This window comes from Hesperophylax consimilis, chromosome 7, assembly GCF_061612785.1.
Source record: "Hesperophylax consimilis isolate HC1 chromosome 7, BYU_Hcon_1.0, whole genome shotgun sequence".
NCBI lineage: Eukaryota > Metazoa > Arthropoda > Insecta > Trichoptera > Limnephilidae > Hesperophylax > Hesperophylax consimilis.
The window spans coordinates 12,099,194-12,126,092 of record NC_142842.1 but is presented as its reverse complement, the minus strand read 5'-3'; the positions used below and the strand labels follow the sequence as shown (position 1 = coordinate 12,126,092).

Below are 26,899 nucleotides of genomic sequence, written 5' to 3'. Positions count from 1 at the left end.
AGAATATGAGTTTATCTGCTTTTTAGAACCACAGAAGTGATTATAAAAAATTTATGTGTGCGTGTGTATAACCTACATAGAATGAAAAAAAAATTATATGTAGTGGAAATTTATTAATATAATAAAACAATTTTACAGAATTATTTAAAAACCGTGTATTAAAGCAAGAAAGTGCTTCCAATTATAATATAGGGGAATAAATTTGAAGCAATATTCTTGGCAGTTTCCGGTAATTTCACTTAATAATTCATGAGTAAAAACATCTTAATATTATGTAGTTTATTGTAGGCGGAAAGCACACCCCATGTCACCTAAACGTTCTAAACATGTCAGCTATACGTCTTATGTTTGGCCGATGTTTTTTCCTTGTTTTCAGCACATTATAAAATATTATGTATTAACATAATATTTTATTTACATCTATATGCAATTTGAATAAAATGATAATGTACATAGATAAACTAAATGTACCCCGCAGTATAAAGAACTTTCGGAGATTTAAGATTTTGAACAAACGAACATTTTTTATTTAAATAGATAAAAAACATTAACATTTTTATTTATATAGATAAAAATGTAAATGTTTGTTTATTCAAAATCTTAAATCTTCAAAAGTTCTTCATTGATTGTTTTGTAATTTTGAAACAACGTTGTATTCGAATAAGCGTGTGTTTTTATATACCTATATTATATAGGTGTCAACTGTGACGGGTAAAAACATGTTTTTTTTTTAAACTGCGCCATCTGTTGGACGTAGCAGCACGCACTGTTGTTTCTCTATCTGGACAGACACTGAGCCACAGCAACGCGTGGCGGGGTAAGTAATAAATGTAAACTAATCATTTTTATCCAACATAAAAATGATAAAATCTAAGAGCCTTACTAATAAATGTGTTTTAAATTTTACACAACTGATAAACTTTTACCATACATTTAAGGTTGTGAATTGCTCTAAAGCGATATAAGCATACGAAGAATTAATAAAAAGATTGTAAATAGTGAAAAATACCATAAAAAGGTGTTGGAGGTGAGTTATCTAGCGTAACGTCGGTTTATGGAAGTACAGAAAAGAGGAGGGGTGCTTAAAAATTGTCTGCCGTAATACATATGGAAGATCCTCTCATGCCTACATGTCGTAATATTTTCAAACTAACTTCTTGCTTATAACATAATCTTATTATGTATGTCTTATTACATTCTTCTATAATTTGTATCAATTATCAGTCGGTCTGTATGGTAATTGGTTTCATCTTTGTACATCTGATAATCATATTATCTTCTAATTTGTCCATTAGAATCACTGCTTGGTTAAGCCATGTTTGATAGCTGCCCGCATGGCAAAGAATATATTACAAAGTTACTGACTCCTGAACATCACGTGACGTGGGGGATGCTGAAAGTATAATGGCAGAACAATCGCTATCTAGCTGTCGGAGCATTCAATTATATGAAAAGCGTATTACTGAAACAACATTGCTTTCCAAGCTACAGAATACAGGCACATTACATATCCTACTATTTAAATTCAGGTTGATGCATGAGAGCATCGTGCATGGCATATTTCCACGTCCACTGTCGGGCCAAATGTTCAAACTTTTTACGATCCGTTGTATACATGTGTCCTAGTGCAGGCTCCATGCAGATCTGGAAAAGAAAACATCCAGTAAATATTTTTGAGAGGAGGTCCTAGGATGAATCTTCTATGAACTGTACTAGAAAATGTGTTTGGCAGTATAGTTACGAGCACAAGCCAATTGTTGATCAGAGCCGCTATGAATTTTTTAGCCGATTCTCGCTTTCAGCTTTTGAATAATTGCAATCAGCTGACAAGCATAACAACATTACTTTTATGTAATTATAATAAAATAAATAGCACCATCTATCTAAAAATCTACACATTAACATGAAATCACATTTCTAAATTTATAAAAATAACCCAATATGAGTAAAAGAGCTGCACAAGAAAACGACATCTAGTAGCGACGTCGAGGAAGAACAAAATAATTAAATATACTGACAAAAAATTTCAGGAGTGAATTCTTCATTTTAAATCAATTAAATAAGGACTTACGGCCGCTGTTCCCAACTTTTTAATCGTCATCTAAGTTCAAATCTTTGTTTTTGCTCAGCCAAGCGATTTTTAAGCATTTTGTAGGGAACGTTCGATTTGCGTTGTTCCCAATCATTTTGTCTTTGAAAATCTTAAGTAGCCCCACACACTACCGCACATTACCATAGACAATAAAATGACATCGAATTAAAAACTTTCTATGTTAAATTAGTATTAAAGAGTTGATTGTTGTAGCTCTTATTAATACACATTACTTCTTTTAAATACCGTTATTCATAAACTGGTATTTCATATTTTTTAAACTAACGTATATAATATATTAAAAATAAAGTGACAACTTGAACGTGATGCCACAATCGGGACTTCTCATTTGATTTGGCAGATCGACGTAAGTTTTTTCTCCGTGCGACAGCAAAACAAACCCAAACAAACCTTAAAATGGAGATAAAAGCAAAGCGCGCGAAGAACTTCACACAAAATGATAATGACAAATGCAACACAAAAAACTGAAAGGAGCGCGACTGTCGAATGTCAGAGTGACATTTGATCATTGATTCGCGGTATTTTTTCACTCTGTCGACACTTTGTGTAACTAGTTTTTTACTTACATATTGCTTATGGCTAATCCAACTGTCCGGCTGGCTTAGACTGAGCGGCTTGCTTAAGCAATTATTGTGTGTTGGAATTACGTAGTGCAGTGGTGATTCGCGTAGAATTTGATTATTAGGATTGGGAACAGCGGCCGTTAGTCAGCCTAATTCCCTGCTATCTTGTGTATATCGAACTCTTAGAAATATTCTTACTCCTACAACACTTAAATCAGTATACTGTGCTCTGTGCTAATCCATAATAGCATACAGCATCATCATTTGAGGTGGCTGTGCTCAAACTATTATTGTCCTCTGCAAAAAGCAAAACAAATGGTAATATGTGTTATTAACAAGCGACCGACAAGATATTCGACTCTATTAAGTATAATTTCTTAAATATACATTTCTTGTACAAATACAATAAAAAACACTCTTACAACACAACTAATAACCAACCTACTTACATACTGTATCAGCACAAAGACAATTCACCTACCTAACTGCTAAAATCTTCAACCTTCTCCCCGATATCCTAAAAACCGAAACCCAGCTCCATACTTTCAATCTGCACATCTGCAATACATTTCAATCATAACACCCATACATTCTACACTTTAACCCCTAATCTCCCTTCACACATCTCTCACATTCCTCAATTGTCTTAAATCATATAAAATATTATACTTATCAATGTTCAATTAATAATTAACTTATTATTTATCAGATAAAATATGAACTAAATTGGTATTGTATAATTTACTAACTATTATTATGCGTATTACGAAAATCTTCTATCTGTAAATTTCACCCGCCATAACACAGGGGCATTCCTTCATCCCTAGCATGGCGGTTGAAATAACACTAAAAAAGAATGAAAAGACCTCAAAACATCATTTGATTTGCTGTACAAAAATTGACGATTATGAGACTAAGGTCCCTTGAGGGGATTTTGCACAAAAACGGCACAATACAAATGATCGTCCAAATAGTGGAATCCCAACCTCGGGGGAAAAGGAACCTTTTTTAATGTAAAACCGCACAGGAGTTCCAACTGCTCGCAACCGTCTGGAGCCAGTCAGACTATGGCATCCCCAATTGTTGTGAAGCTGAACGTAGCGGGGAGGGGAAGGAGATGAGGAAATACCTGGCTATTCAGATCTGGTCACCAAACACGCCAAAGCCATTTCAAGCAGCATTTCAATTCTGAATGGTGGTCTTACACCAGGGCGATACTGAAAGTATCTTCCACTCGGGAACGTGCCGCAAATATATGGTACATTATATACAAGTAATTTGTTAAAGTTTGTTGGCCTATGTCATCCCCAAAGATGACATAGGCCCTGAGGGAAATTATTTTCTTCAGGGCCTCCTGTGTGGAGTTAAAAAATAAAAAAAATAAAAATAACACAAATTAATCAAATAAAATTTATTTGCTGGTTTTTGAACCCGTGACTTCCCGCTTGCTAGTCGAGAGCCTTACCCCTCGACCACGGAGACCGTCAAACCTATACGAAAATTTTTGTTGTTTGTTTTTGGGGTGTTATGCCGTGTTGCGCTAACTCCTTCTTTAGCCGACGTTTCGGACAGCGTTGCAGTGTCCATCACACATCTTCGGATCTACCGGATCTGCCCTGATGATGGACACTGCAACGCTGTCCGAAACGTTGGCTAAAGAAGGAGTTAGCGCAACACGGCATAACACCCCAAAAACAAACAACAAAAATGCTTTTGGCCGTGAGAATCTAAAAACTTACCTATACGAAAATGTTTCGACAGCTGATCAAAAAACTAAAATGGACCGAGGTCATTTAACAGGGACCGTTCAATTTTAAATAGCACTGATCGCAGATGTAAGAAGGGTTTGACCATTGTGAAACTGGGACGGCTTTCTACTAGTTATTGTCATGATGGGTTTGATCAAGAGAGCCAGCTACTTGTTAACTTACCTTGGTATATGGATCTGTCAAGAGGCTCTGGATGGAGATCAGGACCTTGCTAATGGTGAGCGCAAGAGACCAGTTGTGGTGTATGCAGTCTATACCCACGTCTCCGTGTCTTGAAATGTTCGGGTGCAATATTTTTGTTAGAAATCTGACAACAGGCGGGTTTAGTGGATAGCTGAAAAGATTATCCAAAATCAGTTTAACTGTACTTAGAACAAAACATGTTTACGATACTAACATTAATATTACATTTAAATTGAAGGCACCAATTTTAAAAATTTATTTCATATTTAACTTAATTTTTCACATTCAAAAATAACTTATTGAGCTGGTCCATGACTGTGACGGTCAAAATCTATTGTGCGTAGAAACTATGTCGTAATTTTTTAAAATTATTGTTCTTGTTAGCGAGTTTTAATTTTAAGAAAATCGTTTTTTTTTTGTGTTTTTTCGAAAATCGAAAAATCCTTACTCAAAATCAGTAGGTTCTTTTAGAATTCCTAGATGATAGCCCAATAAGATAACCCAATTTTGAGGCGAAATGGCAAAAATAATATATACAGAGAAAACTCATATTGGCCCTTTTAGAAGCAAGCCACAAAATCGAAACCAAAACAGTGATATTATAAATGTTATGTAGATAACTAGAGATAAGTCCTTGGGAAATAATTATTACATTTTCTTTTAAATGACTGCAAAAAATTCGGTTTATGGGCGAAATTCCTAAAAAATAAAACTAGTTATTTTTATATGTACTAACTTTGGGCCGGGGAATCCGAATCTGGAAGAATTAATGTTAGCAAAATTAAAATATAAAATGCATATTTTTTTCGTCTCCCCCGACATAAAAACTCACCTTTCGTGATAATAAACCTAAATCTAACTGTTTGAATAAGAAATATTACTGAAATTATAAACATGTTATTTTACGTTATTGATATTATTGCTTACTAGCAACACTTAATTTTATATGGTGATATATCTTTGGTTATTTTTCTATGGATTTTATTGTCAACAACGTGTCGAAAATGGCGTATTGTATTTTGTTCTGCATCGAAAATTTTTAAGTCGTGTATTTCAGTTTATATTGCTTGCCCCAACCTAATTCTTTCGGATTCGGTTTCCCCGGCCCAAAGTTAGTATAAAGATGTATAAAGATAACTAGTTTTATTGTCAGAAAGCGTTCAAAATGGCCAGTTAAATTGTTTGTGCGTCGAAATTTTAAAGTCGTGTAATTCAGTTAATATTGCTTGCCGCAACCTAATTCTTCCAGATTCGGATTCCCCGGCCCAAAGTTAGTATAAAAATAACTAGTTTTATTTTTTAGGAATTTCGCCCATAAACCGAAGTTTACCCAAAATTGGGTCAATTTTTTGTTCTTAAATAATTAACAATGTTGCAAAAATGTGTGGATAATTATTAACATTATCACAATGATGAATAATTGATACAATACACCACTATCACTACATATTTGCATAAATGACCGAGCGTAGCGAAGACCTGTTTTAATTCAACCATATTGCATTTCATCTGTATGTAAATTTGTTTGTTACATTCCGGTTCAAGAGGGGGGCCTTGTTGGGTACTACCTTTTTATCCTGTCAAAGTTCACATGATCCTGATTCCTACTATTAGCTGTCAAATCGGAATAATTAATATTATGGTACTTACCGGTCTGAAGATGTTTGAAAAAAGAATTGTCATTAGGTAAGTATTTAAGGCGATGCCATACGTAGTAATGCAAAATCATGTGTTTTTGGTTTGAAAATTTAGTGGCCTAAAAATGTTTCAGATGCTTTAATTAAATACTGCGAGTAGAATACATCTTGGCGTTTGAAATAATCGAGTATATTTTAGATAAGTCTTTTTATAAGACCAGAAAAAAATAATGTATAAGGTCTATAAAAACTGCTTTAAAGTTCAAAATCTCCTACTTACGAACCCATTTTTGGTTATGATTTTACTGTATAATGAGGCGAATTAAGTTATTTATAAAATGATGGGAAAAAAATTAAATATTTTTGCCTGAACATCCACAAAATAAAATAAAAGGCACTTTTTGGCCATGTTTGTTTCTTGCATAAATCAAAACAGGCGGATGGTGTTAAGCGGGAATTTAAACCTTATCGCCATCTACGTAAGGGTTGTTATTGATAGCGGCTCAATTTAAAATATTACACGACGTAGTGCATCGCCTTAACCGCTTCTGTGCCAAGAGCGAGTTAACTCGCATTCTTGGCCTGCTGTGCACAGCTACACTTCTACCTACTGGCATTTAAAAGGTTAAGTACCTACGTGCTTACAAATCTTATGATTTCGGGAGAAATTTCAGTTTTGATTTATTAAATAAGAGAAAATTAGAAATACAATTTTTTGGATGCAAGGTCTACTGTTCACAGAACTACTAGTAATATCTGCGTTGAATTGATTTAATCATATTATTTATTACCTGTAAGGAACTTGTATGTAAAGGTAGAATAGTCCCCCTTCATATGGAGAGCCAATGGGCCCAGTCAAAGTGGCTTGCCAATGACAACATTTGGCGTCCAGCGGAATAGCCGCGATCCCTTCAGGAGGGTCATTATGTAGGACCTAAAATCACAATTATTATTTTAAGGCAATTCACACTCAGGTCGGTCAGACAGACTATCTGAACCCTCTCCTATGAATGCTGCGAAATTTAGGAGTAAAGCTTTCAGCATAATGGGACCACACTCTTGGAATGACAGTACGATTAGTTAGAAGTCAGAAAGTCATTTTGATACTTAAAAATGTAATTATTCAGAAAGGGCTAACAACTTTAACAAAATACATGGTATTCTGAAACTACTGGTATAAACGGTAAATCTACATCAGATCTGGACTCAATTTTACGGTATAACTTTTTTTGATTAGAGCTTTCGCTTTCGAGTAAATCAAGTTTGAGTTTGAATTTTTTTTAGTTTTTAATCATATTTGAAAAAAATCGACCGCTAAGGGGTTAATATCAGTTGTTTACTGTCTTTCAAAATGTGTCGAAGCATAGACCCGGCTTCAAATTTTCACCTTTTGTTTCTGAAAAAAAAAAGGATTTTTTTTTTTTTTTAAATATTGAAATGCTCAGATGGAATTTTTTTTTATTGTGTTTTCTATGTGATATAGATTCACCCTTTTCCCCCTTGATACCGTGTATAAAGCGCCCTTGAGGCCCTTATTTTATTTATAAAGTCAACCATTTTATCATTATTAATTTGGGAGGCGGGTTTGGGTACCGCCTCTCTCCACACAGCATCCCAAAAGATGACATAGGCCCTGAGGGCCTGAAATTATTTCCTCTGGGCCTCCTGTGAGTGGTTATTATTGACAAATCCTTTGGTCCCTGCAATATTATGTCTGAGTAGAAAGGGAGGGAGATTGATCACTGAAGGTGCACTTTAATAGAAGCATCTTCCTTAACGGAGAGATATATATCGATGTAAAAGAGACTCCATTGAAACCCGAGTAAATATGGCTGCAAAAAAGTTGGGCATTCTTTACACGGCTGGCAGATTCTTTCAACCTTTTACCTAGCACCGCAGTAGGAAGGATGGATTCATATATCACTCCTGGACACACTGACTCCCAGATTCTTACCCACCCCTCTTAAATTTTTCCTTCCAAGAACCTCCTCTCCTTTATTTCCTTAAAAGGCCCTCCACACAGCATCCCCAAAGATGACATACACCCTGAAGGAAAATAAATTTTTTCGTAGAATAATTTTTTTCATTTTTATGTAGAGCTAACGTAAAAAAATCTAGGTACCCATCTGTAGAGATGAATAATCTCAAATAAGTTTATTTTTGTTTTTGCATCAGAACATCAGGTTAAATCGGGCAGTGAAGGGAATAGGCAAACCTTTATTTCTGTTTTGAGCCGATTCCAGCGCCAACTATTCTCCTCTCCGACAGGTTGAGCCTGCACAGCCATCTGCACCAGGCAGGTGTAACAGAAACACGATGTCATCAGCCTTTGATAGGTCTGTAGCATAAACAAACAAATTCACTTTTTTAGCTGAATTATGTAAAGCTGGGCTGATATGTTTATCCAATTCTATTAGTTACTACCTACCTCTATTTTCTTATTGAAAAATATAGAACAAACAATATGCTGTCTTGACTTTTTTGGATAGGAAAATGGGGATATAAAATCTCCATAGCTGATGATGGAAATTACTTTGTGAACTGAAATTAAATATTTGATCTAGAAACCCAGACATAAAAAACAATGTTAATTTCGTGACACTAAACTTTGTAACAAATTTTGGCAGGAAACGAATTTTCACTGTACATATATTAGTGTTTACATATTAATATTCATACAAATCTTGACTTTGGATGTTCTGATAACCCAAATAGTGACACAGTTTTATCACTGATTATTACAAATCAATTTTTACTTTCACAATAATATCGATAATAAATTACAAAACTTTCATTTTCAATACTGGGTGAAAAAACACAGATGACTGTTGCTTTATTTCCCACTCACCTTAAACCAAAGGTTGTTGCTGACTAAGGATTTGTACAGCGGCCACCTTTTCTTAGTGAAATTGGCCCAGTTCTGATTGGGCACATGCGCCTGCAGAAGGTTCCTCCATTGCTGACAAACCATACTCACACTACACAGGGACAGGTCGTCCAGGTAACTGAATATCCACAAGAGAACTGAAATATAATCAAAATAATAATTACGTTAAATTACAAAGTAGTTACTAATTACCTAACTAAACAATAAGTTGTTTTCAGAAAGGACGGACTGCCAAACAACTGTCTTGGCATGCACTCCTTGCTCATTCACATTCATACATCTCTTACATACTCTTCTATTATTCTGACTCTTGACAAGGCACAACTCAAGTATCTGATTCACTCGGTCGTGCCATGTCTTCTATATTCTCCTTACACTAAGTAGTTACACAACTCGGATTGTGTTGAGCATAAAATATTGACTATTCTATGCCAAAGGGGTTAGAGCTCACTACAAGGTGTTTCAGATATTTTCCAAGCCAAAGGGGCTAGAGCTCACTATTGGGGGTTTCAGAGATTTTCTAAGCCAAAGGGGCTAGAGCAGGGGTTCGAAAACTTTTCCAAGTCGTGGCACACTTACAGGTGTGCCACGACTACAGATGTTATATGACTAGGCACGGCCTAGTCATATAACATCTATCTGCGGTAGTTATATTTCATATTTATACGACTATGAAGAAGAAACCAGGTAAGAAACTAATACAACTCGTATTTAAAATTAACAAGTAGGTACATTTATTTATTGGTAGGAAAACATAAGTGAAAATACAAAGAAAATGCAAATATTATTACAAAACCTTCCACATACTCTTGTGTTTAGTGCGACGGGTGAGCCTGTTGCTCACTGCAAATTTTTTAGAATCGGGGAATAAGGCTTGATGCAGCTATTCTCATTTCTTTTTCCACATTTATTTTCGAGCGAAATTTGCTCTTTATAACAGCAACCACTGAAAATCCAGCTTCGCACAGATATGGATCCTTATAGCTTTTGCACTTAGAATTGCTATTTGATACCCAAAACTCCGCCAAATCCAAACAAGCGTATTTTGTTTTAGGCTGTTGTCGCTTGAGAGGTCAATTAATTCTTCTTGCGTAGTAAAATCTAGTGGAGCTTGACCACGGAATCGATCTTCAATCCACACAAACTAATCCACTTGGTCTTCTGCGAAGTGCTTTGCAAACTAGTCAGTTAACTGTGATAGGTGCTCTGTGAAAAGGGTCAGCAAGTTATGTGAAACCTAACTCCACTATGGGCCATGTACTGTAGCAATATTGGAAAGCAATCTTTGCCTCCATAATCACTCATTTTTCTCTTTCACAGTTGTAGTTTTTTCCTGAATTATGAAATCTTCTCTACAATTTTAATTATGTGCATGTTATGGCCCTGTAGAGACAGATTTAAGACATTTAGTTTTTCGAATATGTCGCACAAGTATGCATGTTTCAGCTGAAAGTCTTCATCCGATGAATTGTTGGCGTTCACATGATCATCTTCTTCCTGGAAAGTGTGAATTTCTTGTTGAAGTTCAAACGAACGAGATAGTACATTGCCACGTTAGAACCATGGCGAGCTACAGTAGTACAAAAGGGACGTGTGATTGGCTCCCAAATCCTCGCAGTTTTTTGAAAATCTTGCTTTAAGTGGCCTAGTTTTTATGTAGTTTACCTCATTTACTACACATTCTAGGATGAGATGCAGTGGCTGACTCAGCGATTTCGATGCGAGTGCTTCTCTGTGGATGATGCAATGGGCCCACAGAGCATTAGGGGCTTTGCTGCGAATCAGCGCCTGTAATCCTCCGTAGCAACCAGACATTGATCGAGCACCATCAGTGCACACACCGATGCACTTTGTCTACTCCAAATTATTTTCCGTCATAAACGTGTCAAGGATGTCAAACAGATATTGAACCTTTGTTCATAGCAGATGAGATGTGCATCCTACTTGCTATCCGTGGCCTCATCTAGTTGCAGTCCAAATTCACTTTCTTTCAATTGATCATTCAGATCCTGAGCCATGTGCTGAATTCTTCAATTGATGGTGTTGTTCGACAAAGGAAACTTTGAAAGCAGCTTCCCCGCAGATTCTCCGATCATTATATTAACCATGTCCACAGCAGCCGGTAAAACCGGTTCCTCGGCAATAGTGTGGGATTTTTAACACTTCGCTACTCTATCTACAACTTGAATGATGCCAACAATGCATTGTTTGGTACTGACGCTTCCTTAGTGAAGACATTTGTTTTTTGGTGCAAATCTTTCAAATTTCTACTGAAAAAATCAAGTGGTTTGTCGAACATGTTGGGATGCGTTTTTTCAAGGTGCCGCTTCAAGTTACTTGGGTTCATGCTCTCGGATGAAAGAACTTGTAAACAGAGCACACACTGCAGTCTCTATTTATCGTTGACTTCTATCGAAGTGAAGCCGAAATCCAAGTAGCTGTCTTCGTATTTGCGGCATTTCCGCTTCTTTCCTCGTCCGCCACTTGTCGATGCATGATCAGCAGTACTTGCACTATTGGTTTTGTTTATCAAAAATCTATCCATTTTTAGGAAATGTGAGTAGGTACAGCTGGATTTTCACTAAGAACTAAACTCACGCACTGGCCTATGCAGGGAGCGTTAGCGAGATACTTTGACGACGCGACTTCCCTGAACACTAGAATATTCCATAATGACTCGACGCGGACGCTCCCAGCGTGGCGCCACTCCCGTATCCCCTCACCTGTGCCTCACACCCAATCCGTACCCAGAGCGCGGACCGGCCACGCGGGTGATTTTCCATTCCATAAAATGTTTGTATTTATGTTAATTTAGATTTTTAGTAGACATCTCTCTCCGTGGCACAATCTATATAGATATACAATCCCGAAGTACATTATGTATCTCATAAGGTTAAGCCAGCCTTAACAATGTGGTACCCGAAAATATATTTTTACGACTTGATTTTAAAACATTGCCTTTTCTCTGCTTTCTATAAATATAATATGCATGTATTATTATATGTAAACCTTCCGGAAGAAATTCTTTAAATGACAGTGAAAACCATATCAAAATCTGTTATGTAGTTTAGAAGAACTAAGCACACAAACAGACAGACTGAGAAACGGGGTACAGCTAGTTGAAATAAGAAATTATGTGATAAAACATTATCAACCCTTGGCATTAGCCATTATTTAACAAAAAAATCAAAATGTTTTATATTACGTAGTAATATTTCACAAATGGATTTATTTGGATGACAAAAAGTTACTCCATTCGACTGTCTTCGTTTAATAATGTCTCCTGTCATTGCCTTTTACATAATATCATTACAATACAATGGTAAAACAAAGTTTGCACCGAGACAGGTTAAGAGGGTTATTAGTACCTTCTGGAGGAAGTCTTTGTACAAGATCCGGTTCGATCTGGTCTCCGGGACGAGGGTTTGACAGCAGCTCTAAGCGGTGCTCCACGTTGGCAGGAAGATTAGGAGGGATGATGTCGGCACAAATCGGTGGCTCCGGCTCCTCGGGCATATCTTCATCTTGGTTGTTGTTGATTGGATTCTACAAATACACAAAATAAAACCACAAATAAAAAATAAAATACTATTATTTTTTACAGCTTCACATTAGGCATAATATTATTGTTTTAGCGATAATACAATATAACCTGTTGTTGGTAGGTGCGGCTTTACAAGACAGCTATAAAACTTGGAAGTTATCGATTTAAATGGTCAATTGAGGTGCTAACAGAGTTCATAGAGATTTATCCCGTTTATTTTTTTTTATGTGACACCTCACATGAGCGCCCCTGTCTGTATAGCCCCTGGGAGCTATGTCGCCACCCGATTAGGCAGCATTGTGAGGCGGGTTAAGGTAGGGGCTGTAGGAAGGGATTTATTAACACGGGACTTTAAGAGGCCCGGATTATATGAAGGAAGAAAAACAGATGCAGGTAACTCGTTCCACATATGAGCAGTCTTACACAAAAACGAGTCGAAGAAGCGGCCCGTTCTCATGAAGTCAACATCAACTGTGAACTTGTGCTCCCCTCGTGTACGTCGAGTTTCACGCACGTGCACCGGGGAACAATGCTGTTAGCTCCTTAGAGCAGGCTCCACTAAAATACCTGTAGAACAGACTCAGCATGCCCACATTGCGTCTGTTAAAATCAGTCTGTTAACAATGGATTGTCAATCATACGGACTGCCCTCCTTCGCACAAAATCAAGTAGGTTTAGTAGTATTGTCCAGACCAGAGGTGACTCCAAAATTCAATTGTTGGGCGTACTTGAGATTTGAATAGGGTTAGGAGCTGGTTACTATTGAAGAATCAATATACAAGACGATTTTCTACTCAAGTTACTTAACTTTTAAATGAATGTGTATTTGTATGTAATGTATATTTCCATACTAATAAAACAGAAATTAATAACTTTAGTTCACCTCAGCACAGGTCACCCTAGTGAGGAGGACTAAGAAATACAACTTACTATAAATATATTTAATATCATATTAAATATGTACAATGTTTAAATGGTTAATAAAAAATTAAAATCTATGAATAATATCTTTAATGAATGGAATCCTTGGAGTGGGAATTGAGTAAGGTTAATATTTTGGTAATTTTTGGATAGGGCCTGACACGCTTATTACGAATATTTTTTAGAAAAAAACTTTATATTCGCCTTAATTACTATAAAAGAAAACTTTTTGCATTTCAGGCGGCGGAAAATTATGAATTTAAATTTTCAATTGCTTTAACCAAAATTCACTTCGCGAATCGATGCGGCGGCAATCAGCTGCCATTAGGTACGTCACTGTTATGTTGGTATCCCTGATACATTGCATAGATACGACTATGGCTAACTTCGTGGAATACAAATGGATTGGCGCGAAATTATGAAAACACAACAGAATTATAATGTTAACAAACTTTAATTTTTCTAAAATTGAGGGAGATACAGCACTTTCTTTTGTATCACAAACCATGTTACACAAACCTAGCGTAGCCAGTAAACTACTTGAAAACTGGGATGTTTTTCTTGCCTTGACGCGAGTAGGCGTTATAAAGGGGCACTTTCTTTTGTATCACAAACCATGTTACACAAACCTCACGTAGCCGCTAAATTACTTGAAAACTGGGATGTTTTTCTTGCCTTGACGCGAGCAGGAGGTATAAAGGGGACACTTTATTTTGCTTTCTACGCTTTGCTCTAGCATATTTTCGTATAATTCTGTTTTTCATAACTAAGCGCCTTTCATGTGTATCCCACGAAGATAGCAACGGTCGTATTTAGCTCTTGTTAATGCATCAGTGATACCAACATAACAGTGCGTTCCTAATGGCGGCGCATTGTCGCCACATCGATTCGCGAAGTGAATTTTGGTTTTACGCAATTGAAAATCAAAATGCATAATTTTCCGCCGCCCGAAATGCAAAAAGGTTTCTTTTATAGTAATTAAGGCGAATATAAAGTTTTTTTCTAAAAATTATTCGTAATAAGCGTGTCAGGCCCTATCCAAAATTTAACAATATTTTTTTGCAGCGCAATTTTAAAATAACATTTTTCAAGATGACTCTTACCTGAAGAATCCATAAGTTCACATTGTTCTGAGATTTGGATCGGTTCACTCTTTTTTCGGAAGTGTAGTTTAAATCGCACGGCTCGTCGTTTCCAGAATCTCCGTCGTCAGTTTTTTCGCTACTAATGAACGAGGTGGGCAAGAAGGTTGCATAGTCGGGAAAGAGGAATGAATGACATGTTAGACAAACTGGTTCCCCGAAACAGGGCCCGTAATATCCATTGCAGTCGTAACACGACGTAGTCTGTAAGAGAAACATAAATCAAGAGATGAGAACAAAGAATTTGTTAGGAAAAACGTCATTTTAAATCAGTAGAAAAAATAATTACCGTAAATTCGAATTGCAAATCAGGTTCATTGTAATTACACAATGACAAGGTTTCGCATGAAACTTTATCTCCATTGCCTTCCAAGAGCTCCAAATACTTCGCTGTATTAGCAATATCCATCTTGGGACATTCATACAAAATATCTGTTCTAAAGAGCCGAAAATAATATTTTAGCAGCCAGACATGTATTATTTTGTAAACTGTTTTGACGTTTGCACTTTCTTTTTAATTTTTGTATAGCTCATGAATTTTTCACATAAGTACCTACCTATAAACATGAAAATTGTAAAAGTTCCTACTCGATCTAATCATTATATCCAACTTTTTTTTAAAATAAAACTAACCTCCTCTCAGCCCACGGTCACACTCCTTTTCTAAACGAAAATTATTTTCAAAAAAAGCTTTTAAAAAAAAAATAACCCTATTTTATCATCTAGCAAGTACTTCATGTAAAATATATTATTATTTTTATAACCATGGTAACCAAATAATATTATTGATAAAATTGTGTATGGTGTAGTGTAAAAGGTGTAAAGTAGAATAAGACGTAAAATGGTCAGAGGTAACGAATCTTTCCACTACAAATTGATTATTCTCAACTTAATTTGCTATTTTTATCAATCTTTAAAAAAATCTATACCACCCTATTACAGTTACCGTGGAACTGGTCCGTAAAAAGGCTGAGCACCATGACAGGCAGCTGGCACCGCTGCTAGAAATTTCTCTTCACCAGGAGAGTATAGAAAAGCTTGAATATATACAAGATTGGTGTCCCAAGTTACAAATATTATTGCTCCAGTCTAATCTCATTTCCAAAATAGGTAAGTACAGGAATATAATGTTACTATTTTATTTGTATCCTTTGATTTGGCTGATGCCCAATGCAGAAGTAATGTAGTCCTGCCTTTGAGAGCTCCACCAGTTGTATCAACTCTTTCTGTTATCTATCTACCTATCTATGTAAATAAAAATGTAAGTATTCGCTTGTTCAAAATCTTAAATATCCGAAAGTTCTTCATCAATTACTTTGAAATTTTGACACAACTTTGCATTCGAATATGAGTATGTTTTTATATATAATATAGATATAATTTTTATATATATTATATAGATGTCACCTGTGACAGGTAAAAACGGCGCCATCTGTCGAACAAACATTTTTTTTTTTTTTTTTTTTTTTAAAAGAAAGACAAACATTCCCAGGTTACGAATAACCCAACAATGTTTGAAAATCTCCTACTACCACCACAGAAAGCCGAAAATGTTGCTTGTGTTGTGATGGAGGACTTAGCCAGCCGAGGAATCGAACACGCGACGCTCGGGTGAGACCCAAGCGCTATGCCCACTCAACCACTGACCGGTCAATATTTAAACATATTTTTAAGAGAAAAAAAAAGTGCATCATAGGTAAAGAGGGAGATGTTACAAAGGAGCTATTGTGCGATATGCATGTTGTGTTGTGTAAATTAATCTCTTCTGTCCTGGTTTCAGAAAACTTAAATAAACTCAAAGAGCTACAATACCTTAATTTGGCACTTAACAATATAGAAAAGGTTGAGAATCTTGAGAGGTGTGAATCTCTCGATAAACTCGACTTTACCCTCAACTTCATAGGAGAATTGACTAGCATAACCAACCTTAGGGACAACTATAATCTACGCTTGCTGTATATGACTGGGAACCCGTGCACCGGTAAACACAAAAAAATTATGCCATTTAATTTTCTCAATACATATTATATATAATTTCTCATATTATACCAAATTAGGCTTGCAATCAAATCGGCAACAAAATAAAAATAAATTTGAAAAATCATGTAAGTAAAATATTCAATGTCAACTGAATATTTTCACAGATTATGTTGGGTACAGAGATTACGTTATATCAGTGTTGCCGCAGTTGGAGTTTCTTGATGGTGAGAAAATACGAAAATCTGAAAGAATAATGGCACTGCAAAATTTCCCTGAAACAGAAAAAAACATATTGGCACAGCAAAAAGTGTACACTCTGAAACGAAACGATCAAAAAATTAGATTGAAGAAAGAGTATGCCGAAAATACAACTGCAGATGAAAATGATATAGATGATGAAGAGAAAACTAAAAAGTAGGTACCTACCCACTTGAAAACCGTTTCACAAAGTAACTACAGTAAAACTCTCTTAAAAAGTTTTCCAAGAGACTTCATAAGCGGAAATCTTATATGTGGGATAAATTGGGCCATTTTTCAAATTTCGTCTTCAAGGGATTGAAAAAACCAAACTTCTTAAGTGGGTTTTAATGTAGATGGTGGTTCAGAAAAATGTATTACTTCAGTAGGTTTACTCACTATGTGAAAGCAAATACCAAAACCATTGAGGTATCTTATACTGTTTTAATTTTTATTTTAGGTTTTGGAATGAAAAAAGCGAGCATGCACCTGAGGTTAGACTAGAAATGGATAGACAAACTAACCTGAGACGTAATCCTACTAAAGTTTCGGAAAAAGAAATCAAGAAAGAGCGCCCTCTCTTCACTCCTGATGGCAGACCATTCAACATCAATCAAGGAAGACTTCATTTTATTTTTAATGATGAGAATCCCCAACAATATGAACTGGACTTGGATGTATACAAGTAAGAATGCGACTTATAGAAGTTCCTTGATGCACTAAGTGGCCTGCGATTTTACTAGAGCATGCATACATTAGTTCATAATACCTCTAAGATGCTCTACTGGATAAGTTCAGGAGGCAAAGGCTGGATAAGGGATTTTTTTGGTGTGCACACCGCATACGACATAGAATAAAGAATAACACTAGGAGTGCTTTCCATACAAATTTGAATGGAAAAAAGTTCCATTTAGCATTTATCCCAATAGCCCAGCACTCGCCTAACATCATTGATCTCCATCCCATTTGAATTTCGTAAACAATTTGTATTGGAAATTTAAGCCTCGATTAGGCGAATATTTGGATCACGAAACACGCCCACGAGGCACTTCTTGTGTTATTTTTTATTATATACTGAACCGACAACCTTCAGATTGCTAGAACCTTACCCCTCGACCACGGAGGCTGTGGGACCCAGAAAGTCTGAAGGACCTAATCACTGTATTTTCATTTACATAATACTACCCCACGAGCCCTATCTCATAAAATAATGACAATGATACTGACAAAAAACAACATATTATGTAAATATAAATCTATCCCTCGATCTCATAAACCATCAGTAAATAGATTGTAACAAATGTTTATTGTTAGGCCATCCATTGTTGCCCTTGATTAATTTGAAGCATGAATTCTTTATAAACCACATTCCCCTATCTGACATTTTTTCCATCCTCAAAGATAGATGTTTGGGCAGAGTTCTGTGGGAACTTAGATAAAATATTTTTTTGTTGTACCTCTCTAAACAAATATCCTCTTTTCTATCAAGCCTTAACTAAAATTGCCTCCCCTCCGTTCAACATCTCATCTCAAGTCTGAACTCGACTCCAATCCTCCATATAAATATGAAATTTGGCAATTTGAATAAAATTAATATATAAATTAACCTTCCCTCTCTCCATAATTTGAAATGATGGCCTAGAACAGAGGTTCCCAAAGTGGTCTATATAGACCCCCAGGGGTCGATAATGGCATGCTGGGGGTCTATGTCAGCGAGAAAAAAATTTGGGGGTCCACGAGATTCAAATAGGGGTACATACGAGCGGACCCCTATTTACCTCAAGTCAACATTTAGGAGTTCCGTAAATGACACAACAGACCTAACACAAATATAATAAACTGAGAAATTACTTATTTGATATTTGTATTTTTATATTTCGTAAAGTTGTTTATTGAGGTATATAAATAGAGTCTAAGTTCATTTTCTGGTCAGAATTAATATATTCAAGCAAAACATTGCACATAGGAAGCCGCGAATTTTCCTAGTTCCCCAACTTGTTTTTGAAAACCGTCCAGGGTAATAATGACGTTCAAAATTTAAATGTACTCCACACAGACTTCAAAACTAAGTTTGAGGACATTTTGACTGTGGAAGTGGAATGTTGAAGAATCGGATATCATATATGACAAGAAGAACTGATCGGAATAAGCGCTAACAAGACACAGAAAGAAATTTCCGTTGCTTATCCTGCTCCATTTTCATTTGGTGTAATACCTCACAAGGGCGCCCCTGTCTGCACAATGTAAAGACAGAGGAACTATACCGCCACCCGGTTGTTGGACAGGCAAGGGAAGGGAATCTTCTTACGAAAAAGATAAATGATTATCACATGGGACAACTGTTTTAGGAAAATTCAATATTCGGCAGGCAGGGGGTCTACGGAAATATATTTGGCTAGTGGTCTACGGGGAAAAAAAGTTTGGGAACCTCTGGCCTAGAACATCATCCCCCTTGAAGGGTGAAAGTCAGAAATATTTGAAAAACAAAATAGAATCATTCGCAGAGATTGTTCATAAACTTTTAATATTTTTCTATCCAGGCATTTAGATACGAGTTTAATGGATGTAGATGTGCAACCAAGCTATGTGCGAGTCACCACTAAAGGGAAAATATTTCAACTCTGTTTACCGGAGGAAGTCAACACTTCAGAATCAACAGCCAAAAGATCACAAATAACAGGACGCTTATTGATCACAATGCCCAAACTCAATGTAGAAATCAGGAAAACAGTTTCATTTATCAAAATCAAAACCAAAGCTGACACTAAAATGCAGGATGAAATGAAAGTGAAAAATAATCAACAAAATAGGTACGAACAATAATAACAATTTATTACAAAGACATCAACAATTTACTACTTATTATGCTTAAAAAACGATGTTTAAGCAGTTTTTGGTATTTCTTTTTTAAGGCGAGAGTTCTTAGAAATAGGACCAGCACATAACATTTTGGACATCACAAATAATATAACTACGAAGGTTAAAGATTCCTATAAGATCCCAGCAGCAAACTATATTTTTCCGCAAGAGAAGTTACCGCCATTGGACTTTATTGACAATCCTGAAGTTCCAGAATTGATGTAGAAAAAGAACAGTATTTTTAAGGTAAGCCGTCTTTAAGTACGCCCCTTTCTCCGGTGTGAACATTGGAAAGGATATTTGGAGTGTTTTTTACTATTTTTGCAAATGAATGTATGTCGCAGCAAAATACAAGACCGTATGCACTACGCTCATAATTGTTGCTGCTTTTCAAATGCCTGGTCCAATTCACCAAGTTGCACAAACTAGGACAAAATACTGTTTGGCGAATCTCACTTATGGAAATAAAAGGATTATTAACAATAATGAGTGCAACAGCTTTGTGTACGTGCTTATTGAAAATAATGGTCCAGATGTATTTGGGTACTGGGTATTTTTTTCCTGGCTTCAAATAGACATTATGCTGATCTTCACGGTCTCCCACGTTGAGAGAGAGTACTTCATGGGTTCCTACATATATTTCAATAGTCTCATTGACGTTTGTTACGTTTCGTTTGAAGCCCTCGACAATGTCATTTTGCAGACTCTTTAAATTTCCTTTAGCGACACTTCCCCATATTGCCGCTTTGTTAGAAACGAAGTTTGTGACTCTCCCATTTTGGTTTTCAAAGAATATACTAGGAAGCAACTTCGTGGCAACTAACATTTGATCGGCGTAATTGAATTTTTTACTATCCAACATGTGTCTCAATTTTTTATTTATTGAAATATTATTATCATAAACCTTTTGGGCTTCAATTTTATTAGATTTGTCAATCATCATGTTGAAGTTTCCTAAAATGCTTAGTTTAACTTGATGGTCATCAATATGGGGTTTACTAACGATATTGTTATCCTTGGCGAAAGTCATACGAGCAAATATTGTTTCTCCCAGTTCCGTATCGTAGCATATTTCAGCCAAATGGAATACAGTTGCATGTCTGTGTTGGTAGGATCGCCCTTGATAGGGGTTCGAACAGAACTCTACTTCATGAAGGACATCTTCAAAATGGTCAGCCTGACATCCTAAGTCACACAATCGAATTGTAACCATGTTGTCATCGAGAATACGAAAGACTCCATTTTCACAGAACGCTTTGATAGAATTTTTTTCCGGGTAGCTAACAAATTTTGATTCATGGCAACTGAAATGAACTTCTTCTCCATTTGGTATATCCAGAATACCATTAGTTGTAGAATGGGATATCACCACTGGCAAGAAGTCTGGCAAGCAGTCCTCGCAGTCTATGTTAATTTTACATGACTCTAAAAACAAAGAAAAGATTCAATTAAATATAAAGAGTAAAAAGGAACTTAGGTTTAAGTAGAACGAAATTCAGGAATCAAATCAATAAGAATTCGGAATTTTTCTAAGGTTTTCAATTTTAAGCAGTAAAATAATTTTTATTTAACGTGTCAGATCAAAGGTCAGTTTTGAATGGTTATTTTAAAAATATTCAATAGAAATATATTTCAAACTAAAAACAAAATGTCTGAAGCAAAGCCAAACAAGGGTACAGATCACTTCATGCCTATTGTAATGTTAATGCATTTAAATAATTTTTAAATTCACATGAAGCAAAATCAATTGAGATAAGTGCTTGTATAAATATTAAGATGGACACATAAATCTAAGTATTTGAATTATATTCATAATGATGCCGTACAAAAATAAAAGTGTTGATTTTATAAAACTGCATAAAGATAAGGATACACTGTTTTACACTCACCTTCACAAAAAGAGACACCAAAAACGAGAAGAAATACAACGATATATGCATAGCAAGAATTATTCATTGTTGTTGGTATTAAAATGCGTTTAATTCTGAAGAGATATTTTCTGTAACCGTTTTATCGAATCCAGATGATAACCTTTGCATCTCTAGAATATCATTATTTGTTTACTGAATTCTGACTAATATTATTTGTAGGGTATTTTTAATTATAGCTTATCTGAATATTTATTGTGTTATCATTGGCTACCAGCAAAATAAATGTTGATGGGTCAAATACACAAAACTTATCACTTCAAAAGTCTTTGCTTCCAAGTAACACTACACTAACACTATCCAGGAGAAATGAATATCTTATATTGACATTGCTACAGTTGATGGTTAAATGTCTAGATTTATTTCAATAATATACCTACTTATGTTCCCACAATGGTCATATTGTTGTCTGATAAAATGTTGGCAATTTAAAGGTGATTGAATTAAGTTCGATGCATTGAATTTCTCCCCTCAATAGAGAAGTATATTTGTTGGGTCAAATGATAAGAAATTAAAGAAAACTATTATAAAATTTTTATCTCGGCCAATGGAGAACTTCTGTAATTAGATTAGACTTTAAATATTCCAGGAATATCTATCACATTCAAGAATTATAAGAAGTAGATAAGTAGTATATTCAGAGGTTGATCCGATAGTTCCATTATTTTTATATTAAAATGTTAAGAATTAAATATCTGATTTTTGCTAATTAAATTCTTTCGACTGATTTGGAATTGTTTATGGGATCTAGTAAAGCCATGATTAAACATAGAAATACATATTGTTTCAAACAGCCATGGCTATGTGTACTAACTAGATCATAGTACCTATATTCCAACATTCCTGTAGCCCCTTCTCATTCTCCTCCTCTGGACAACACCCCCTAATTGAGGCTACCATAGTCCAACTGGCTCCAGAAAGTGGGATTCTTATCTGGAAAAAAAACACTTTCCAATGGAAATTCTAGAGCATTTCCATTATTATTAGGGTACTATTGCAGACAGCATTTTCAGTGATTAATATCATTTATAATGTTCTGTACTAGTGGAAATGTCAAAGAAAATAATTTTAAATAGTTTTGGTCTAACAGAAATCTTTGTATCTTCCTTACTGTCATGGTGAGAAATATGAACTGAACAGTCTTAGAAAGAGAAAACACCACGCTTTTTATTCAAATCCAGAAGCTAACCCCAAAGAAGAATTAAAATGTATACATCTATGACACCAAAGGTACTGCCAGCAATCTGAGAAAAAATTATGAAGTTTTATCAATTGGTGAATTTTTTATTAATTATTTTTATAAGAAACGATAAAAAAATGAGGTGAGTTTGTAAAATATTTGTCTACTAAAATATGTGTTTTTTTTCGTTATCAGTAAGACGTAAGTACAGTAAGTTTCGATGAAAAAACCTTACAAACATACTTTTTATGTTTGATTTATAAATTAGAATTTTAAAAAAATCAAATAATATTTGAAAGCATATTTCATCACCTTTCAATAACAGTTTTTAGGTTTTGGATACATTCAGAAATATTCCATTAATTTGGATTTTATTACGAAGCAGAAATGCACACAAATTCTCCGACTTTCTGACAGCGATTTAAAAAAATATGCCAGAGGCTTGAGGGGTTAATATCATTTATTAATGTTCTGTACTGGTGGAAACATTCAAGAAAATAATGATTGATTTAGCTTTACCACTTATGCCAAATGACACCCACAAATTAAAAATTTCATAAAATATTTCAAAATAAATTATTGTTAACTTAGCTTTTCGCTTCAACCTCAAATGATTATTGTATTTAATCGAGAATACCTCTAAAATTTAAAAGTAAAAAGTCAATAGCAAGCCAAGGAGGAGGAAACATTTCGCCCCAGCAGCCATAGTCAGTAGTGTTGTAGTTGTCTTGTCTCTGACATGACGGAAACATTAGCGTTCTTTTTTCTGACCTTAGGCTTTTGCCTTATTGGGGTTCAATGTCAAGGTAATTCTATTTAATTAATTAATAAGTAATTACTTCTTCATAATACAGACATATTTCATTGGTATTTTGTTTAAATATTAGAAATGAATAGTCTTTAAATGAAACAAATAAGTAAAAACATCTCGAAAATGATGAACTTTGACCTTGATTTGTACTACGTGTGAACTTATTAACCCATTGGCCTCCGAATTGTTTGGCTAAAAAATTGTCCTTCACATCCGAATTAATTTTGTACCAAAAGTTTTAAGTGCAGTGGTGTACTAAATCTTACATAACTTTTAAACTAAACATGGAAACGAAACAATCTTTTTTAATTTACTTGTGCATTAAATCAAGGTATGTAAAAAATATATGCATTGTTTAAAAAAAAAATAATAACGAGGATATGAAAATTTTTTTTTTTCAAAAACCAATTTTTTTTCTTCATTTTTTTATAATTGGATTAAGAAAAGTTGTACATTAATCATACTTATTACCATAATATATATTTTTTGCCATTCGGGCTCTTGTTAGCAGCCCACCATGCGTTTTACGAACAAGCTTGTCAATTCCCGAACCACACGCCATTTTGAAAAAATTCAATGAAGCTGAAATATAACAAAATTTCAATCGTAAATATCAGGAAAAAACTGTACCAACGGAGTCCTGCCAATTACTACGAAATAAATGCTTAATTATCTACAGAGCGATTGGCATTTAAAATTTTAAACACAGATGTCAATGATGTATCCCTTTTTCGTTTTTAAGCCGACAGACATCAGACCCGCCGGGACGGCGTCGTTTGAGGCCAATGGGTTAACTAGCTGACGTGTCCGGGGGCTATCCTTGGGAGATAGACAAATACGATCGCGGACTTTTCTGTAGACCTTTTCAAGATATACAATTCCGTATTATGTTATTTTAATGTTTCTCATAAGGTTTAGCCAGCGTTGTAAATATGTTTTTTTACGACTTGATTACTAAACATCGACTTTTCTGTACTTTCTATAAATATAATATGCGTGTATTATAAAGGTGTCCAGGGGTAAAGTGCACTAACTTCGGGAGGTGATTCTACATAATGGTAGAAGTAAAAAAGATAAACAACTTTTTTCCCGTAGTTGAATATTTTTCAATAGAAGAATATTTATTTTCCTGTACAAAAATATTCAAATTTTTTACCTAAAAACTGCCTGAAAATGTTGGAATTTCGAAAGAAGTAATTAATTTTTCTACTTCTAAAATTACGTAGAATCGCCCCCGAAGTTAGTGCACTTTACCCTTGGTCACCCTGTATATATAAAAAATTTCCGGAAGAAATTTCCTAAATGATAGTGAAAACCCCATCAAAATCTTTTGCTTAGTTTAGAAGAACTAAGCGCACAAACAGACAGACGCGGATAGCGATTTTATTTTATACTATTTAGAGATTATTTATTTTTTCAATTTTCAGAACCGTGTCATCTTCATTTGAAGGATTGGGAGAAAACACCAGTTTTTAGACCATTTATTTATACAGAGGACGGCGCGCTTTATAAATCTCATGAATATAAAGTGAAAATTCCGAATAATCAAATAGCAATTCTATCATGTGAAAATAACTTCTTCAAGCTATATCCAAATCTCCACAACATAACTGTGAAGTGTGACGATGACACTATTGTTGTGGATCATGACAAAAGCAAGCACCAGTTCAAAGATTTGAATTGTGACCTGAGGGCCATTGAAGAAATAAAACACACAGTTGTGGGCTGCTCTTCGGGAAAAGGTAGACAAGGTTCTTATATTCAGTATTTTGATAGTAAAAATTCAGTCTACAATATCCTGGCTGAAGTGTGCTACAATTACGAAGATGAACAAAGCAATTTTGTACGAACACAACTACCGTACAGCATAGAACCACGTATCCAACACCACGAAGATATTAAAAGCAGTGTTGATATTCCACACAAGATCCACATGCTCTCGGCTTACAGAACCACGAATGTGGTGGTTAAAAAGTTACTAACGGAAGAGTTTGACTTTGCGCAGAATTCTGTGGTAGCTGTTAAATTGTTGCCAAAGGCATTTTTCAGCCAGCAGCTTTATGAAATAGAAAAATTTGAGACAAACTTTGTAGGCGCTTGGACGACAGTAGCTGACGGAAATTGGAACCGTTTGATTACAGATATACACGAGTACACAAAGGACAAGAAGAAGCCCTTTGAAGTCATAGTAGGGACACACGGCACTTTAAAATTGTCCACACCGAGTGGCGAAGAAAAAAGCATATTTTTGCAAGGTGATAAAGTGCCTCTACCTCACTACTTATGGGCCGTAGTTCACAACAAAGAAAAATCAAAGGCAGTTGCCATCGTCACTATTAATAATCCGTTTATTGGATTGGAAGATGTGAAGAAACAAATGTTTTGCGACAATGTTTGCGAGAAGATAACTTGGTTGGGTAGCATCCTGAAAAATAAAAATTACGACCGTCCCATTTACGGATACACATTCTGTTGCAGTTTGGACTCTTTCAAAATCTATCCATTGCTAGAATCAACGACATTGCTTAAAGATTAAACTCTTAAAATAAAAACACAATTTGCAATTATAGGATAACACCTGCATAGTCTACACATTTAACTTTTGAGTCGGGAAGTTGGGGTTCGATTCCCCTTGTGACACAAAAATAATACAAACAACATGAAATTACAAAAGAATGTATTTAATAGCAAATGATAAATACAATATTCTCACATTTGATAAAATGAATGTAAATTTTAGTTTTTGTAGCCTTGCAACCTCTTGAGTTTGAAAACAATTATTAAAGCCAAAAGCATATGGACAGAACTTCCCATTATTAACATTTTTTTGACAAATTTCTCACAATCGTACATTAACAACCACAATCAATACCTATCATAACCAAAGGCAGAAAATGAAACCTCGATTGATGTAAAATTGGTAACAAAACACTCTCTCTAAATGTTTCAAGAGGAAAACATTAATTAATGAAATAAATTAAAATTTACCTTTAAATCGTGTGTCTAAACTAAGCATTATATATTATAGGTTCATAAAAAAATATTGAGATTTTTTTTAGAAAAGAAATCAAAATTATAACTAATTGTATTTGATACGCAAGTTTAAAAAATTAGACAATTAATATTATGTATGTATTTTGTATTG

The 26,899-nt window shown here is 35.0% G+C and overlaps 4 protein-coding genes across 4 annotated transcripts; 2 read left to right on the top strand and 2 right to left on the bottom strand.

Annotated features, from left to right (window-relative positions):
- Positions 1 to 108: 108 nt before the first annotated feature.
- On the bottom strand, positions 109 to 15,257 carry morgue (modifier of rpr and grim, ubiquitously expressed). Its single transcript, XM_089633721.1, has 8 exons — positions 15,049 to 15,257; positions 14,721 to 14,963; positions 12,521 to 12,698; positions 9,114 to 9,289; positions 8,481 to 8,603; positions 7,057 to 7,199; positions 4,608 to 4,779; positions 109 to 1,644 (listed from the first exon to the last, which is right to left on the bottom strand). Exons 1-8 carry the CDS (start codon positions 15,166 to 15,168, stop codon positions 1,516 to 1,518), a joined length of 1,284 nt encoding a protein of 427 aa, XP_089489847.1. The 5' UTR covers positions 15,169 to 15,257; the 3' UTR covers positions 109 to 1,515.
- Positions 15,258 to 15,514: 257 nt separating this feature from the next.
- tilB (touch insensitive larva B) lies at positions 15,515 to 20,060 on the top strand. Its single transcript, XM_089633718.1, has 7 exons — positions 15,515 to 15,610; positions 15,702 to 15,869; positions 16,540 to 16,740; positions 16,904 to 17,153; positions 17,437 to 17,661; positions 19,517 to 19,786; positions 19,889 to 20,060. Exons 1-7 carry the CDS (start codon positions 15,601 to 15,603, stop codon positions 20,058 to 20,060), a joined length of 1,296 nt encoding a protein of 431 aa, XP_089489844.1. The 5' UTR covers positions 15,515 to 15,600.
- LOC149422309 (uncharacterized) lies at positions 19,788 to 21,837 on the bottom strand. The gene is made up of 2 exons (XM_089633720.1): positions 21,725 to 21,837; positions 19,788 to 21,260 (listed from the first exon to the last, which is right to left on the bottom strand). Exons 1-2 carry the CDS (start codon positions 21,789 to 21,791, stop codon positions 20,077 to 20,079), a joined length of 1,251 nt encoding a protein of 416 aa, XP_089489846.1. The 5' UTR covers positions 21,792 to 21,837; the 3' UTR covers positions 19,788 to 20,076.
- A 1,750-nt stretch (positions 21,838 to 23,587) lies between these two features.
- Positions 23,588 to 26,749, top strand: LOC149422308 (uncharacterized). The gene is made up of 2 exons (XM_089633215.1): positions 23,588 to 23,749; positions 25,182 to 26,749. The coding sequence occupies exons 1-2, from the start codon at positions 23,683 to 23,685 to the stop codon at positions 26,288 to 26,290; spliced, it is 1,176 nt and encodes a 391-aa protein (XP_089489341.1). The 5' UTR covers positions 23,588 to 23,682; the 3' UTR covers positions 26,291 to 26,749.
- Positions 26,750 to 26,899: the final 150 nt, after the last annotated feature.